At 43.0% G+C, this 16,772-nt stretch overlaps 1 protein-coding gene across 1 annotated transcript; it reads left to right on the forward strand.

Moving 5' to 3' along the window:
• Window positions 1-1,008: 1,008 nt before the first annotated feature.
• LOC115202465 (beta-crystallin B1) lies at window positions 1,009-8,278 on the forward strand. Its single transcript, XM_029766625.1, has 6 exons — window positions 1,009-1,076; window positions 1,740-1,834; window positions 2,953-3,071; window positions 5,071-5,203; window positions 5,810-5,952; window positions 7,269-8,278. The coding sequence occupies exons 2-6, from the start codon at window positions 1,745-1,747 to the stop codon at window positions 7,438-7,440; spliced, it is 657 nt and encodes a 218-aa protein (XP_029622485.1). The 5' UTR covers window positions 1,009-1,076; window positions 1,740-1,744; the 3' UTR covers window positions 7,441-8,278.
• The last annotated feature ends 8,494 nt before the right edge of the window (window positions 8,279-16,772 follow it).

Consider the following 16,772-nt stretch of genomic DNA (forward strand, 5'->3'; position numbering starts at 1 on the left):
ATCTTTGCTCTCTCAACCAATCTCTTTCTCCAAACAGATGTTACCTCTAAGCACTAATCTAGGATCAAATGTCCCCACCCCAACTCCAGTATGTTGAGAAATCTGTGAATGTATTGTAATGTTTTTAAAATTGTATAAACGGCCTTAATTTTGTTGGAACCCAGGAAGAGTAGCTGCTGCCTTGGCAGGAACTAATGGGGATCCATAATAAATACATTTACAAATATCAATCATAACCATTAGCTCAGATCTAGGATTTAGGCCGGTATTCATAAAGTGTCTCAAAGTAGTGCTAATCTAGGATCAGTTTTTCCTGTTAGATCATAATAAATAAGATTAGATGGACCGGGGGACCTGATCCTAGATCAGCACGCTTTATGAATATGGGCCCAGGTTTCCTTACTCCATTACCAGGGGCCATATTTACCACGTTTCTACTAAGTCTGTTGGATACCTGGCTATCCAGTGGGAGTCAAACAGAAACGGTAGATCCAAAGATGTATAAAACTGATGAGAAGGAATAAGGACTTAGTATTAAAGTTTAGGAAATGACAGTGTTCCATGAAAACATGTTTCTGATAACAACAGGTCCAAAATGTTGTCCTATATTTCTACTGTATTTTTTATTTATTTTTAATCCCAGGCCCCCGTCCCCGCAGGAGGCCTTTTGCCTTTTGGTAGGCCGTCATTGTAAATAAGAATTTGTTCTTAACTGACTTGCCTAGTTAAATAAAGGTTAATTATAAATAAATAAATAAAACACTTACAAAATCAATAACATTTAAGAACTTCACAAACAGATCTGTGCATCATGACAACACTTCAATCACCAACCACCATACCTCTGTACTCATGCAGTATTTACATCTCTCTCTCTCTCTCTCTCTCTCTCTCTCTCTCTCTCTCTTTGATGATGGGGGGATTTCTATTCTTCCCTGGCTGTGAGCTCAGCGGGTTTCTCTCTGTCACTCTAATCCCCCCTCTCTGGGCGCCAGCATATAAAAGGTGCGGGAGGGCCCTCTCCACTCACACACTGACCGCCTGAGCCCACTCCTGTACCCACACACTGAGCAGAGGTAAGAGACGGGCACACAGAGATACAGAGAGATGGGGATGAGGGAAAATGGGGGATGAGAGAGGGATAGATTAGGTATCTCAGGGATAGAGAGGGATAGAGGGGGATAGATTAGGTATCTCAAACGTCAAATTCAAATACAGGTCACTCTAAACGGCATCATAGTAACTAGAAAGAACACATGAATAACTTATTTTCCTTCATTGACGTGTTTTACCTAGTTCCACAAGGATTGTCTAATGAATCTATAGGTTCTTGTTATCTATAAGATCTGGTTGACTATTTTACATTGGAGATTCATTTACTTTTCAGTGGACATGCTATGTACATGGGCAAAAAAAACCAACAAACTCTTAATTTCTGTTCTTCCTGATGTTTGGATCGTAAGGGAACTCGAGGAAAAATTTTAAGTGGCCAGTAGCGGTCATGTGGTTAAACCTCATCCAAGATGGCTACTCATATTTTTGTGTTTCGTTGATCAATTACAGGCTCTGCTAAGGAGTAAAGCAGGGGTACGGTCTACTGTCTAGAACACAGTACATGTTTGGGTAAAAGTTGTAGACTTCAATGGGATAAAGTGGTAAATGAGCTGTGTCAGTTTAAACAGCATTAAACAGCAGTGTGTTGAACCCTCGTACCTTTACCTCCTCTGTTTTTGTTCCAGTCATCATGTCTGGAGAAAAGTCTAAATCTGCTTCCCAGACCGACGGCAAGGCCGCCCAGGGGAAGAGATCTGAGATGGGCATGAACGCCTACAAGGTAACACACATGCATGCATATACACACACGCACGCATGCACGCACGCACGCACGCACGCACGCACACACACACACACACACACACACACACACACGCACACACACACGCACACACACACGCACACACACACGCACACACGCACGCACATATGCATGCATATACACACACACGCACACATATACGCACACACATATGCACACATATACACACACACACATGCACGCCTTCACACACACACACACACACACACACACACACACACACACACACACACACACACACACACACACACACACACACACACACACACACACACACACACACACACATAATGCACGCATACAAAAGCAGATGGCCACACATATATGTTATATAATTGTTGGTACTTTGACACTCGTACGTAACTACTCACACACTGTTTCCACACAATGCCTCTAGTTGCCTGTGGTGGTAAGTCACAGTTGCCATAGCTATGTGTGTGTGGAGGCGTTCTAAGAGAATCACACAAGGACAGTGTCTGCATCCAAAATGGCCCCCTACTTCCTATATAGAGCACTACTTTTGACCAGAGCCCTAGTGCACTATATAGGGAATAGGGGACCATTTGGGATTCAAAAAGTGTTTGTTTTGTTACATTACACAGTTCAGCCTCAAAGAAAAAGATGTGAGAATTAAACTGTAATTTCTGTCTCTTTCCCAATCTCTTTCTCCCTTCTCTCTCTCTCTCTCTCGCTCTCTCTCTCTCGCTACCTCTCTCTCCCCCTCTACCTCCATCCCTCTCTGTCTCCCTCTCCCCTCTGTCCTTTACATCTCTCTCACTCTCTCTCTACCTCCCTCTCTACCTCTCTCTCTCCCTCTCCCCTCTGTCCTTTACATCTCTCTCTCTCACTCTCCCTCCCTCCCTCTCTCCCTCCCTCTCCCTCTCTCTCTCTCTCTCTCTCTCTCTCTCTCTCTCTCTCTCCCCCCTTTACCTCCCTCCCACCCACCCACCCACCCACCCTCCCTCTCTCTCGCTCTCTCTCCCCTCCCCCCTCCCTCTCTCTACCTCTCTCTCCCTCTCTCTCCCTCTCTCTCTCCCCCCTCTCTCTCCCTTCCTCCCTCTCTCTCTCCATTTCAGATGTGCGTCTTCGACCAGGAGAACTTCCAGGGCCGCTGTATGGAGATCACCAATGAGTGCATGAATGTGTGTGACATGGGCATGGACAGGGTCCGCTCCCTGCGTGTCGACTGCGGGCCGTGAGTACCAGCCTGTCCCTCGACAAACACACACCTCATTTGTGTCACACACACACACCTCAGTTTCACCAACACACACCTACAGTGAGGGAAAAAAGTATTTGATCCCCTGCTGATTTTGTACGCTTGCCCACTGACAAAGAAATGATAATTTTAATGGTAGGTTTATTTGAACAGGGAGAGAGAATAACAACAAAAAAATCCAGAAAAACGCATGTCAAAAATGTTATAAAATGATTTGCATTTTAATGGGGGAAATAAGTATTTGACCCCTCTGCAAAACACGACTTAGTACTTGGTGGCAAAACCCTTGTTGGCAATCACAGAGGTCAGACGTTTCTTGTAGTTGGCCACCAGGTTTGCACACATCTCAGGAGGGATTTTGTCCAACTCCTCTTTGCAGATCTTCTCCAAGTCATTAAGGTTTCGAGGCTGACGTTTGGCAACTCGACCTTCAGCTCCCTCCACAGATTTTCTATGGGATTAAGGTCTGGAGACTGGCTAGGACACTCCAGGACCTTAATGTGCTTCTTCTTGAGCCACTCCTTTGTTGCCTTGGCCGTGTGTTTTGGGTCTTTGTCATGCTGGAATACCCATCCACGACCCATTTTCAATGCCCTGGCTGAGGGAAGGAGGTTCTCACCCAAGATTTGACGGTACATGGCCCCGTCCATCGTCCCTTTGTTGTGGTGAAGTTGTCCTGCCCCCTTAGCAGAAAAACACCCCCAAATCATAATGTTTCCATCCCCATGTTTGACGGTGGGGATGGTGTTCTTGGGGTCATAGGCAGCATTCCTCCTCCTCCAAACACGGCGAGTTGAGTTGATGCCAAAGAGCTCAATTTTGGTCTCATCTGACCACAACACTTTCACCCAGTTGTCCTCTGAATCATTCAGATGTTCATTGGCAAACTTTAGACGGGCATGTATATGTGCTTTCTTGAGCAGGGGACCTTGCGGGCGCTGCAGGATTTCAGTCCTTCACGGCGTAGTGTGTTACCAATTGTTTTCTTGGTGACTATGGTCCCAAGATCCTCCCGTGTAGTTCTGGGCTGATTCCTCACCGTTCTCATGATCATTGCAACATCACGAGGTGAGATCTTGCATGGAGCCCCAGGCCGAGGGAGATTGACAGTTCTTTTGTGTTTCTTCCATTTGCGAATAATCGCACCAACTGTTGTCACCTTCTCACCAAGCTGCTTGGCGATGGTCTTGTAGCCCATTCCAGCCTTGTGTAGGTCTACAATCTTGTCCCTGACATCCTTGGAGAGCTCTTTGGTCTTGGCCATGGTGGAGAGTTTGGAATCTGATTGATTGATTGCTTCTGTGGACAGGTGTCTTTTATACAGGTAACAAACTGAGATTAGGAGCACTCCCTTTAAGAGAGTGCTCCTAATCTTAGCTCGTTACCTGTATAAAAGACACCTGGGAGCCAGAAATCTTTCTGATTGAGAGGGGGTCAAATACTTATTTCCCTCATTAAAATGCAAATCAATTTATAACATTATTGACATGCGTTTTTCTGGATTTCTTTGTTGTTATTCTGTCTCTCACTGTTCAAATAAACCTACCATTAAAATTATAGACTGATCATTTCTTTGTCAGTGGGCAAACGTACAAAATCAGCAGGGGATCAAATACCTTTTTCCCTCACTGTAATCCCCACATGCACTTGTAGTGAAATCTTTTCCTTACACTAACGTTACTATGACACACCCATACCTGTTTGTCAATCTCACACAAACTAACATTTATTCCTATCAAACGTTGCTGCAACCGTGGTTCTCAATGTGTTTCTGCCTCTCTCTCTCCCCCTCTCCTCCCCCCTCCTTTTCCTCTCATCTTCCCCTCTCCCTCTCTCTCCCCCTCTCTCCGCCCCCTCCCTTACCCCTCCTCTTCCCCTCTCCCTCTCTCTCCCCCCTCCCTTACCCCTCCTCTTCCCATCTCCCTCTCTCTCCCCCTCTCTCTCCCCTCTCTCTCCCCCTTTCTCCCTCTATCAGTTTTGTGGGTTATGAGCAGATGAACTTCTGTGGTGAGATGTTCATCCTGGAGAAGGGAGAGTACCCTCGCTGGGACTCCTGGAGCAACTGTCAGAAGAACGACTACCTGCTGTCCTTCAGGCCCATCCGCATGGTATGTCACACACTTTTGTCTCTCCCCATCACTCTGTCCTTCCATCTGTCCTAGTACTACATCTCTGTCATTGGCCAGAGTACATTTACATACACTTATCTGATTATCATGTATTTCTGCTGTTAGTAATCATCTCTCTTACCATCCATCCATATTCATTCATCTATTCATTAATTTATCCATCCATCCACCTCCTCATCCATCCATCCGTCCATCCATCCATCCATCCATCCATCCATCCATCCATCCATCCATTCATCCATCCATCCATCCATCTACTCATTCATCCATTCATTCATTTATCCATCCATCCACCCATCCATTCATCCATCCATCCATCTACTCATGTAACGTTCCATCTACTTGTTCATCCATCCATCCACCCACCCACCCATCCATCCATCCATCCATCTATTCATTCATCCATCCATTTGTTCATTCATTCATCCATCCATCCATTCATTTATCCAAATTGATCAGTTTGGCCTGTTATCTGTTAGTTATGTTATGTTAGTTTTTAACTCCACCTCTCTCTCCCCCACCTCCCTCCCCTCTTTCCCCCTCTTTCCCCCTCTTTCCCCCTCTCCCCTCTACACTCTCTCTCAGGACCCTGAGAAGCACAAGATCTGCCTGTTCGAGGTTGGAGAGTTCAAGGGTCGTAAGATGGAGATCATGGATGATGATGTTCCCTCTCTGTTCTCCTATGGATTCACCGATAGGGTCGGCAGCATCATGGTCAGCTGCGGAACGTGAGTGGTCCTCGCTGCGGCAACAGGACACTCCCACATCGCAGACAAACATGCCATAGGATGCGATAGAGCAGGAAGTGGATGAGACAGTGATGTCATTATGACATAAACAACCAGGCATCACCAAACCTAGATACCTTAGATCGTTTGTAATCTACTGTACAAATTATTCATTCATTTCAAATGGCTGAGTCGTTCCATCGTTTCTATGTAAATAATAGAATTCAGAACCAACTGTTCCAAAAATAGTTCGGAATGACGAAAGTTTCCACAATAGTTTTAATTGTCAGAGGGGTTCCATTTAGAAGATCATTTAATATATAGGCTCTCTGTTTCCCTCTGGCTTCCTGTGTCTACATACTTCAAATAGAATCTAGTCTGCCTCTCAAATGGCACCCTATTCCCTTCATATGAACTATGGGCCCTGGTCAAAAGTAGTGTACTAAATAGGGAATAGGGCACTATTTGGGACGCATCCCTGAAGATCTATGATTCACTTTCAGAAATGCAGCAGGAATGATGTCAGGATGTCTTTCCTGTTTTAAACAGCCTCTTCAGAATCAGAACAAAGGGTTTTATATAGCACGGTTTGTTTGTGTGTGTTCGTTCCTGCATGCATGCGTGCATGTACATGTGTGTGTATGTATCTGTGTGCATGTGAGCTTTGTCTCTCCAGTGTATCTGCACAGTGAGAGAGGAGATAGGTCCAGTTCCTTCATAGATGGGTTTGGCCCACAGTGAGTAGACATGTTCCCCTCTGGTTGAAACATCAAATGGACAGACTGGTACCTGTGGCACTACAGGCAAAACGTGACAAACAGATCAATACCTCTATTTAGCAAGACATATCTCTCCCTCACAGCTTCCCACTCCCCTGCCTGTTCCTCTGATGCTGTCGGCTTCTCATCTTTTCTCTCTGTCTCCGTCGGTTCTCTCCCTCGGGTTCTCGCCTTCTTTTCTACTTTACTCTTCTTTGTTAATTTCTCTACCTCCGTGTCCCTTCTGCCCTCTCTCTGTCTCACACTATTGATTCTCTCCCCGTCTTTCTATCTCAGCCTCTGCTCATCTCTTCTTCCTCCTCTCTCTTTCTACCATCTATGTCCCTCTCTTCCCCCATTCCAGCCCTCATTCACTCAGCCCTTTCCACCTTCTCCTCTCTCTCTTTCTCCCATCTCTCTCCCTCTCTCCCCCATTTCAACTCTCATTCACAAACCCCTTTCCCCCTTCTCCTCTCTCTCTCTTCCCCCATCTATCTCTCTCCCTCCATCCCTTCATCCCTCCACTCATCCCCCTTCTCCTCCGCTGTTTTCTTCCAGCTGGGTGGGTTACCAGTTCCCTGGATACCGTGGTTCCCAGTACCTCCTGGAGAAAGGTGACTACAAACACTTCAACGAGTTCGGCGCCCGTCACCCCCAGTTCCAGTCTGTGAGGCGTATCCGCGACATGCAGTGGCACCAGCATGGCTGCTACACCTTGTCCAGCAAGTGAGGGTCCCAGAGGGCGAGAAAGAGAGTGAGCGGAGGAGAGACGGAGGAAGGGCATAGTAGAGGAGGAGGAGGAGGGGGGAAGGCTAAAAGGGACAGGAAGAAAGCACCCTATCTATAGGAAGATAGACAGCTCCCTCCATCCCTCCATCCGACCCCTCATCCCCCGGTGGTCCTCTCCGCGGTTAGATACATTTTTTTAGAGCGAGGGAGAGAGCGAGCGAGGGATGGAGGGAGGTAATTGTTTTTTCCCCTCTTGAGACGGCGCCCTCTACCTGTTTGAGAGATGTAAGACTGGTGGCGTACAGCCGCCCTGATTGGACAGATACGTCAACACCACGAAACAACAATGGATTCTAAGACTATTGATGTAAATAAACAACGACAACAACTCACAGATCAACAAAGACCAGATGTGGTGGGTTGATAGGTAGATAGCTAGATATTCTCTCTATTTTTTCTCTCTCTCTCCGTCTCTGTTATTTTCAGCCCCCTCCATTCCCCTCTCTCTCTCTCTCTTTTTCCCCCTCGCATAATTGATTTTTCATCCAACCATCCTGTTTCTCTTCAAACCTAAATTCAGCCCAAAACGAGACGACTAGTGCTTCTCCTTTGACTCTGATCTACGGGGGTACGGATGTGTGTGTGTGTGTGTGTGGGTCTGTTGTCGTGGCTAGAAGAGGGAACGGAATCTAGGGTTCTAGACTTCTAGGGTTCTAGGATTCAAGGGTTCTAGGATTCAAGGAAACGTGCAGCGTACCTCTGCCACAGTCACTGTAAAAGCTTGTACTCAGACCCTGCACCCTCTTCTATCCTAACCCAAATAAAGAGACTAAACCTGACCTGATTTCACCTCGGATTCTTCATTTAATCATATTTTTCTCTTGTGGCAGTGACTGTGTGACAGAAAGGAGATCCAGCAACTCTTAGAAGACAGTGGAAGTTAATAAGAAAGCTTCTTAATTGTTAAAAGCAAAACCAACATGTTTCATGTCTTGGATTTCTTCAGGCTTTTAGACAGAACAAATAATGAGCCTTTTATACATTGATTGTGTGATATCATGGCAGCAATAGCAGTGGAGGGGTTCTTCATATAACTACAGTCTAGTTAGAATACAGTGGAGGGGTTCTTCATATAGCTACAGTCTAGTTAGAATACAGTGGAGGGGTTCTTCATATAGCTACAGTCTAGTTAGAATACAGTGGAGGGGTTCTTCATATAGCTACAGTCTAGTTAGAATACAGTGGAGGGGTTCTTCATATAGCTACAGTCTAGTTAGAATACAGTGGAGGGGTTCTTCATATAGCTACAGTCTAGTTAGAATACAGTGGAGGGGTTCTTCATATAGCTACAGTCTAGTTAGAATACAGTGGAGGGGTTCTTCATATAGCTACAGTCTAGTTAGAATACAGTGGAGGGGTTCTTCATATAGCTACAGTCTAGTTAGAATACAGTGGAGGGGTTCTTCATATAGCTACAGTCTAGTTAGAATACAGTGGAGGGGTTCTTCATATAGCTACAGTCTAGTTAGAATACAGTGGAGGGGTTCTTCATATAGCTACAGTCTAGTTAGAATACAGTGGAGGGGTTCTTCATATAGCTACAGTCTAGTTAGAATACAGTGGAGGGGTTCTTCATACAGCTACAGTCTAGTTAGAATACAGTGGAGGGGTTCTTCATATAGCTACAGTCTAGTTAGAATACAGTGGAGGGGTTCTTCATATAGCTACAGTCTAGTTAGAATACAGTGGAGGGGTTCTTCATATAGCTACAGTCTAGTTAGAATACAGTGGAGGGGTTCTTCATATAGCTACAGTCTAGTTAGAATACAGTGGAGGAGTTCTTCATATAGCTACAGTCTAGTTAGAATACAGTGGAGGGGTTCTTCATATAGCTACAGTCTAGTTAGAATACAGTGGAGGGGTTCTTCATATAGCTACAGTCTAGTTAGAATACAGTGGAGGGGTTCTTCATATAACTACAGTCTAGTTAGAATACAGTGGAGGGGTTCTTCATATAGCTACAGTCTAGTTAGAATACAGTGGAGGGGTTCTTCATATAACTACAGTCTAGTTAGAATACAGTGCAGGGGTTCTTCATACAACTACAGTCTAGTTAGAATACAGTGGAGGGGTTCTTCATATAGCTACAGTCTAGTTAGAATACAGTGGAGGGGTTCTTCATATAACTACAGTCTAGTTAGAATACAGTGGAGGGGTTCTTCATATAGCTACAGTCTAGTTAGAATACAGTGGAGGGGTTCTTCATATAACTACAGTCTAGTTAGAATACAGTGGAGGGGTTCTTCATATAGCTACAGTCTAGTTAGAATACAGTGGAGGGGTTCTTCATATAACTACAGTCTAGTTAGAATACAGTGGAGGGGTTCTTCATATAGCTACAGTCTAGTTAGAATACAGTGGAGGGGTTCTTCATATAACTACAGTCTAGTTAGAATACAGTGGAGGGGTTCTTCATACAGCTACAGTCTAGTTAGAATACAGTGGAGGGGTTCTTCATATAACTACAGTCTAGTTAGAATACAGTGGAGGGGTTCTTCATACAGCTACAGTCTAGTTAGAATACAGTGGAGGGGTTCTTCATATAACTACAGTCTAGTTAGAATACAGTGGAGGGGTTCTTCATACAGCTACAGTCTAGTTAGAATACAGTGGAGGGGTTCTTCATATAGCTACAGTCTAGTTAGAATACAGTGGAGGGGTTCTTCATATAACTACAGTCTAGTTAGAATACAGTGGAGGGGTTCTTCATATAGCTACAGTCTAGTTAGAATACAGTGGAGGGGTTCTTCATATAGCTACAGTCTAGTTAGAATACAGTGGAGGGGTTCTTCATATAACTACAGTCTAGTTAGAATACAGTGGAGGGGTTCTTCATATAGCTACAGTCTAGTTAGAATACAGTGGAGGGGTTCTTCATATAGCTACAGTCTAGTTAGAATACAGTGGAGGGGTTCTTCATATAACTACAGTCTAGTTAGAATACAGTGGAGGGGTTCTTCATATAGCTACAGTCTAGTTAGAATACAGTGGAGGGGTTCTTCATATAACTACAGTCTAGTTAGAATACAGTGGAGGGGTTCTTCATATAACTACAGTCTAGTTAGAATACAGTGGAGGGGTTCTTCATACAGCTACAGTCTAGTTAGAATACAGTGGAGGGGTTCTTCAAATAGCTACAGTCTAGTTAGAATACAGTGGAGGGGTTCTTCATATAGCTACAGTCTAGTTAGAATACAGTGGAGGGGTTCTTCATATAACTACAGTCTAGTTAGAATACAGTGGAGGGGTTCTTCATATAACTACAGTCTAGTTAGAATACAGTGGAGGGGTTCTTCATATAACTACAGTCTAGTTAGAATACAGTGGAGGGGTTCTTCATATAGCTACAGTCTAGTTAGAATACAGTGGAGGGGTTCTTCATATAGCTACAGTCTAGTTAGAATACAGTGGAGGGGTTCTTCATATAGCTACAGTCTAGTTAGAATACAGTGGAGGGGTTCTTCATATAACTACAGTCTAGTTAGAATACAGTGGAGGGGTTCTTCATATAACTACAGTCTAGTTAGAATACAGTGGAGGGGTTCTTCATATAACTACAGTCTAGTTAGAATACAGTGGAGGGGTTCTTCATATAGCTACAGTCTAGTTAGAATACAGTGGAGGGGTTCTTCATACAGCTACAGTCTAGTTAGAATACAGTGGAGGGGTTCTTCATATAGCTACAGTCTAGTTAGAATACAGTGGAGGGGTTCTTCATATAGCTACAGTCTAGTTAGAATACAGTGGAGGGGTTCTTCATATAACTACAGTCTAGTTAGAATACAGTGGAGGGGTTCTTCATATAGCTACAGTCTAGTTAGAATACAGTGGAGGGGTTCTTCATATAGCTACAGTCTAGTTAGAATACAGTGGAGGGGTTCTTCATATAACTACAGTCTAGTTAGAATACAGTGGAGGGGTTCTTCATATAGCTACAGTCTAGTTAGAATACAGTGGAGGGGTTCTTCATATAGCTACAGTCTAGTTAGAATACAGTGGAGGGGTTCTTCATATAACTACAGTCTAGTTAGAATACAGTGGAGGGGTTCTTCATACAGCTACAGTCTAGTTAGAATACAGTGGAGGGGTTCTTCATATAGCTACAGTCTAGTTAGAATACAGTGGAGGGGTTCTTCATATAGCTACAGTCTAGTTAGAATACAGTGGAGGGGTTCTTCATATAACTACAGTCTAGTTAGAATACAGTGGAGGGGTTCTTCATATAACTACAGTCTAGTTAGAATACAGTGGAGGGGTTCTTCATATAACTACAGTCTAGTTAGAATACAGTGGAGGGGTTCTTCATATAGCTACAGTCTAGTTAGAATACAGTGGAGGGGTTCTTCATACAGCTACAGTCTAGTTAGAATACAGTGGAGGGGTTCTTCATATAGCTACAGTCTAGTTAGAATACAGTGGAGGGGTTCTTCATATAGCTACAGTCTAGTTAGAATACAGTGGAGGGGTTCTTCATATAACTACAGTCTAGTTAGAATACAGTGGAGGGGTTCTTCATATAGCTACAGTCTAGTTAGAATACAGTGGAGGGGTTCTTCATATAGCTACAGTCTAGTTAGAATACAGTGGAGGGGTTCTTCATATAACTACAGTCTAGTTAGAATACAGTGGAGGGGTTCTTCATATAGCTACAGTCTAGTTAGAATACAGTGGAGGGGTTCTTCATATAGCTACAGTCTAGTTAGAATACAGTGGAGGGGTTCTTCATATAACTACAGTCTAGTTAGAATACAGTGGAGGGGTTCTTCATACAGCTACAGTCTAGTTAGAATACAGTGGAGGGGTTCTTCATATAGCTACAGTCTAGTTAGAATACAGTGGAGGGGTTCTTCATATAGCTACAGTCTAGTTAGAATACAGTGGAGGGGTTCTTCATATAACTACAGTCTAGTTAGAATACAGTGGAGGGGTTCTTCATATAACTACAGTCTAGTTAGAATACAGTGGAGGGGTTCTTCATATAACTACAGTCTAGTTAGAATACAGTGGAGGGGTTCTTCATATAGCTACAGTCTAGTTAGAATACAGTGGAGGGGTTCTTCATATAGCTACAGTCTAGTTAGAATACAGTGGAGGGGTTCTTCATATAGCTACAGTCTAGTTAGAATACAGTGGAGGGGTTCTTCATGAAAATGTTAACAGCTCACATGCTGTACCACCTGTGTTGGACTGACACAATAACACAGACAAATATGTACCAGGCGGGTTATGAACCCCGGTCTGCCGCAGTAGAAACCAACGTGTAAACCATTAGACCAAGAGGAAATCCCTTGTTGACAAAGGGCCACATAAAATCCCATGCAGGGCTTGCTACCTCATCACGTTACTACGAACAATCATTACCGACTCATGTCCACTACACTTACGCAGGTCAGAAACGATCAAATCAAACTTTATTTGTAAAGTTATTTAAAAAAAAAATGCAGTTCAAAGTGCATAGCAAATAAAATAATAAAAGGTGAGAAAGAAAAACACAAAAATAATGTACATAAATAATTTAAAAAAGTAAAACAAGAGTAAAACAGATATTCATGTTTCTATGTGAACATAGTACAAACAAGTAGGGCTATTCTGAGAGTGTCGATGACGTAGTCTGTCCTCTATTTACACTCCAAAATATAATATTCATATATTTCAACACAAGGTAGCTAACATGGTTTCTCACTCACGACCATCAACATTTTATATAAATTACTGACAGATTCTTCATAACACCCACAACTTTGGTCTAATAATAATATACAGTCTAAAGCTAGCCCCCCCCCAAACTCCCTTATATAAATGCAATGTTACAGGTTCAACACCCCCCTAACAAGAGAATTAAAAAGTTTACAATATTTTAATATTAGTTGGCCTTAAACCCTCAATGGGTGGGTGAAATCAGATGTAGGATTTACACTCAAACACCTCAGGTAAACATGAACATAGTGTTTTCTAGGAAAGGAGGTCAGGAGGTAAGGAGGTAGATTAATGTAGACCAGGGATTCAGCCAGCGAGCAGAATGTTTTCTTCAGCGGATGGTTGGGGGACCGGAACAGAATCACAAATCATTTTTAGACAGAAAATGAACCGCCAGAAGATATAAAAACAGATATAATATTTGACTAAAACGGAATGATTTCAAACCTTGATTATATTTGTAGAACATGAGTGTACAGGTGGATTCAAAGGACCTGGCAGGGTCTTTACATAGAGATAGATAGAGGACTCATCTTTGTATCTGTGCCATCATGGTGTCTGTGACAGCATGGGCAGCGCCATTGAAGCTATCTTGTTTTTAAAGTAAAAAATGTTCTTCTTGTTTGGCTGATTGCTCCAAATTCATCCAGTGGACTACTTTAAAACGGTGAAAGACCTCAATGGTAATATCCATGATGAGTCCTCTATCTATCTATCTCTACGGGTCTTTCCAAGTTTGTTAGCAGAATCGCATTAGTGGAAACAAGCCGTTCTCAGGGTTATATGTTCGAGTTGTGTCGGGGACAATTTTAGCATTTTATCTAACCCTAACCCTAACCAATTTCCTAACTCCTAATTCTCCTAACCTGCTACAAAAAGTCAGGTGCACGGAGAACAGCACCTTAGCCAAATACATTTAAACTCAGTTTTTCACAATTCCTGACATTTAATCCTAGTACAAATTCCCTGTCTTAGGTCAGTTAGGATCACCACTTTATTTTAAGAATGTGAAATGTCAGAATAGTAGTAGAGAGAATGATTTATTTCAGCTTTTATTTCTTTCATCACAATCCCAGTGGGTCAGAAGTTTACATACACTCAATTAGCATTTGGTAGCATTGCCTTTAAATTTTTTAACTTGGATCAAACGTTTCAGGTAGCCTTCCACAAGCTTCCAACAATAAGTTGGGTGAATTTTGGCCCATTCCTCCTGACAGAGCTGGTGTAACTGAGTCAGGTTTGTAGGCCTCCTTGCTCACACATGCTTTTTCAGTTCTGCCCACACATTTTCTATGGGATTGAGGTCAGGGCTTTGTGATGGCCACTCCAATACCTTGAATTTGTTGTCTTAAGCCATTTTGCCACAACTTTGGAAGTATGCTTGGGGTCATTGTCCATTTGGAAGACCCATTTGCGACCAAGCTTTAATTTCCTGACTGATGTCTTGAGATGTTGCTTCAATATATCCACATAATTTTACTTCCTCATGATGCCATCCATTTTGTGAAGTGCACCAGTCCCTCCTGCAGCAAAGCACCCCCACAACATGATACTGCCACCCTCGGGCTTCACGGTTGGGATGGTGTTCTTCAGGTTGCAAGCGTCCCCCTTTTTCCTCCAAACATAACGATGGTCATTATGGCCAAACAGTTCTATTTTTGTTTCATCAGACCAGAGGACATTTCTCCAAAAAGTACGATCTTTGTACCCATGTGCCGTTGCAAACTGTAGTCTGGCTTTTTTATGGCAGTTTTGGAGCAGTGGCTTCTTCCTTGCTGAGCGGCCTTTCCGGTTATGTCCATATAGGACTCATTTTACTGTGGATATAGATACTTTTGTACCTGTTTCCGCCAGCATCTTCACAAGGTCCTTTGCTGTTGTTCTGGGATTGATTTGCACTTTTCACACCAAAGTACGTTCATCTCTAGGAGACAGAACGCGTCTCCTTCCTGAGCGGTATGACGGCTGCGTGGTCCCATGGTGTTTATACTTGCGTACTATTGTTTGTACAGATGAACATGGTACCTTCAGGTGTTTGGAAATTGCTCCCAAGGATGAACCAGACTTGTGGAGGTCTACAATTTTTTTCTGAGGTCTTGGCAGATTTCTTTTGATTTTCCCATGATGTCAAGCAAAGAGGCACTGAGTTTGACGGTAGGCCTTGAAATACATCCACAGGTACACCTCCAATTGACTCAATTGATGTCAATTAGCATATCAGAAGCTTCTAAAGCATTACATAATTTTCTGGAATTTTCCAAGCTGTTTAAAGGCACAGTCAACTTAGTGTATGTAAACTTCTGACCCACTGGAATTGTGATATAGTGAATTATAAGTGAAATAATCTGTCTGTAAACAATTGTTGGAAAAATGACTTGTGTCATGCACAAAGTAGATGTCCTAACCGACTTGCCAAAACTATAGTTTGTTAACAAGAAATTTGTGGAGTGGTTGAAAAACGAGTTTTAATGACTCCAACCTAAGTGTATGTAAACTTCCGACTTCAACTGTATGATGTGCTAGACAGAGCTACCAGTAAGTGAACATGTTGTTGGATGCCTAGGGGAGACACGGCTGATAAAGTTAATTTGTTTTATGTACTCATCTTTACTTCATTCTACCTACAACTCTAAACATTGCAATGACTCACTGAAGAAGCTCCAGGAATGTCCACTATTGTCTCTTCCCCTCCCTCCCTCCCTCTCTACCTTCCTTCCTCTGTACTTCCCTCCCTCTCTCCATCCCTCTACCCACTCCCCTCTCCTCCTCCCCCTCTTCACTCCTTCCCTCCTTTCAACCTGAAAGGATAAAACATTTCCAAACTGACCATTGGTTCTGGGGACGAAGCCATGCTTTTCCTGACTGGTAAAACTGAACGTTTTTTTAAACATTCTGAGAGCGGAAGTGAACATTTTGCCTGTTCTGGGAACGTTCATTTTTAGGTCCCAGGGAGGTTCAGAGAACATTTTTCTATTGTTCCCTGAACGTTTTCCTGGGTGGTTTTATTATCGTTCTGAGAATGGAAATTATAGGTTATTTGAAGATAATTCAATATGGTCTCAATAATATGTTTCAGTATGTTTCAATAAGACTTTTAATAACACTGCTAGCTTAGGTTAACGGTTTTGAACTCCCAGCACAGACAGACAGGTTGGTTGTTTAGCAACAAAACAAATGCATGAGCAACTATGGGGCAAAACAGACAGGGTTGGCTTAGAATGTTGACAACATGTAAACGATATTTAGTCTCCAATGTTTATTGAAAACATAAATACATTTGCGCAGTGAGCACTTATTGTCTCTCATACATAATTAGCCGTTGGTTAGTTAACTAGCAAATTTGCCATAATTAGCATTGACATGGTATCAAGAACAAAAAAGAGCCTCATGGCAGTTTCTTCTCATTATTGCTAGTCATCTGGCCATCCAGAATCACAACAACTGACAAACTTCTGCCCCATGGAATTGTGTTCACATTGTTTTCCTGACATTGTCAGCTAACCCATCTATAGGACACATGGAAATGAATCTGCTTAGGCACTAATCATGCAAACACATTTATTTTCTATTGTGGCA

This window comes from Salmo trutta, chromosome 11 (assembly GCF_901001165.1).
Source record: "Salmo trutta chromosome 11, fSalTru1.1, whole genome shotgun sequence".
Taxonomy (NCBI): Eukaryota; Metazoa; Chordata; class Actinopteri; order Salmoniformes; family Salmonidae; genus Salmo; species Salmo trutta.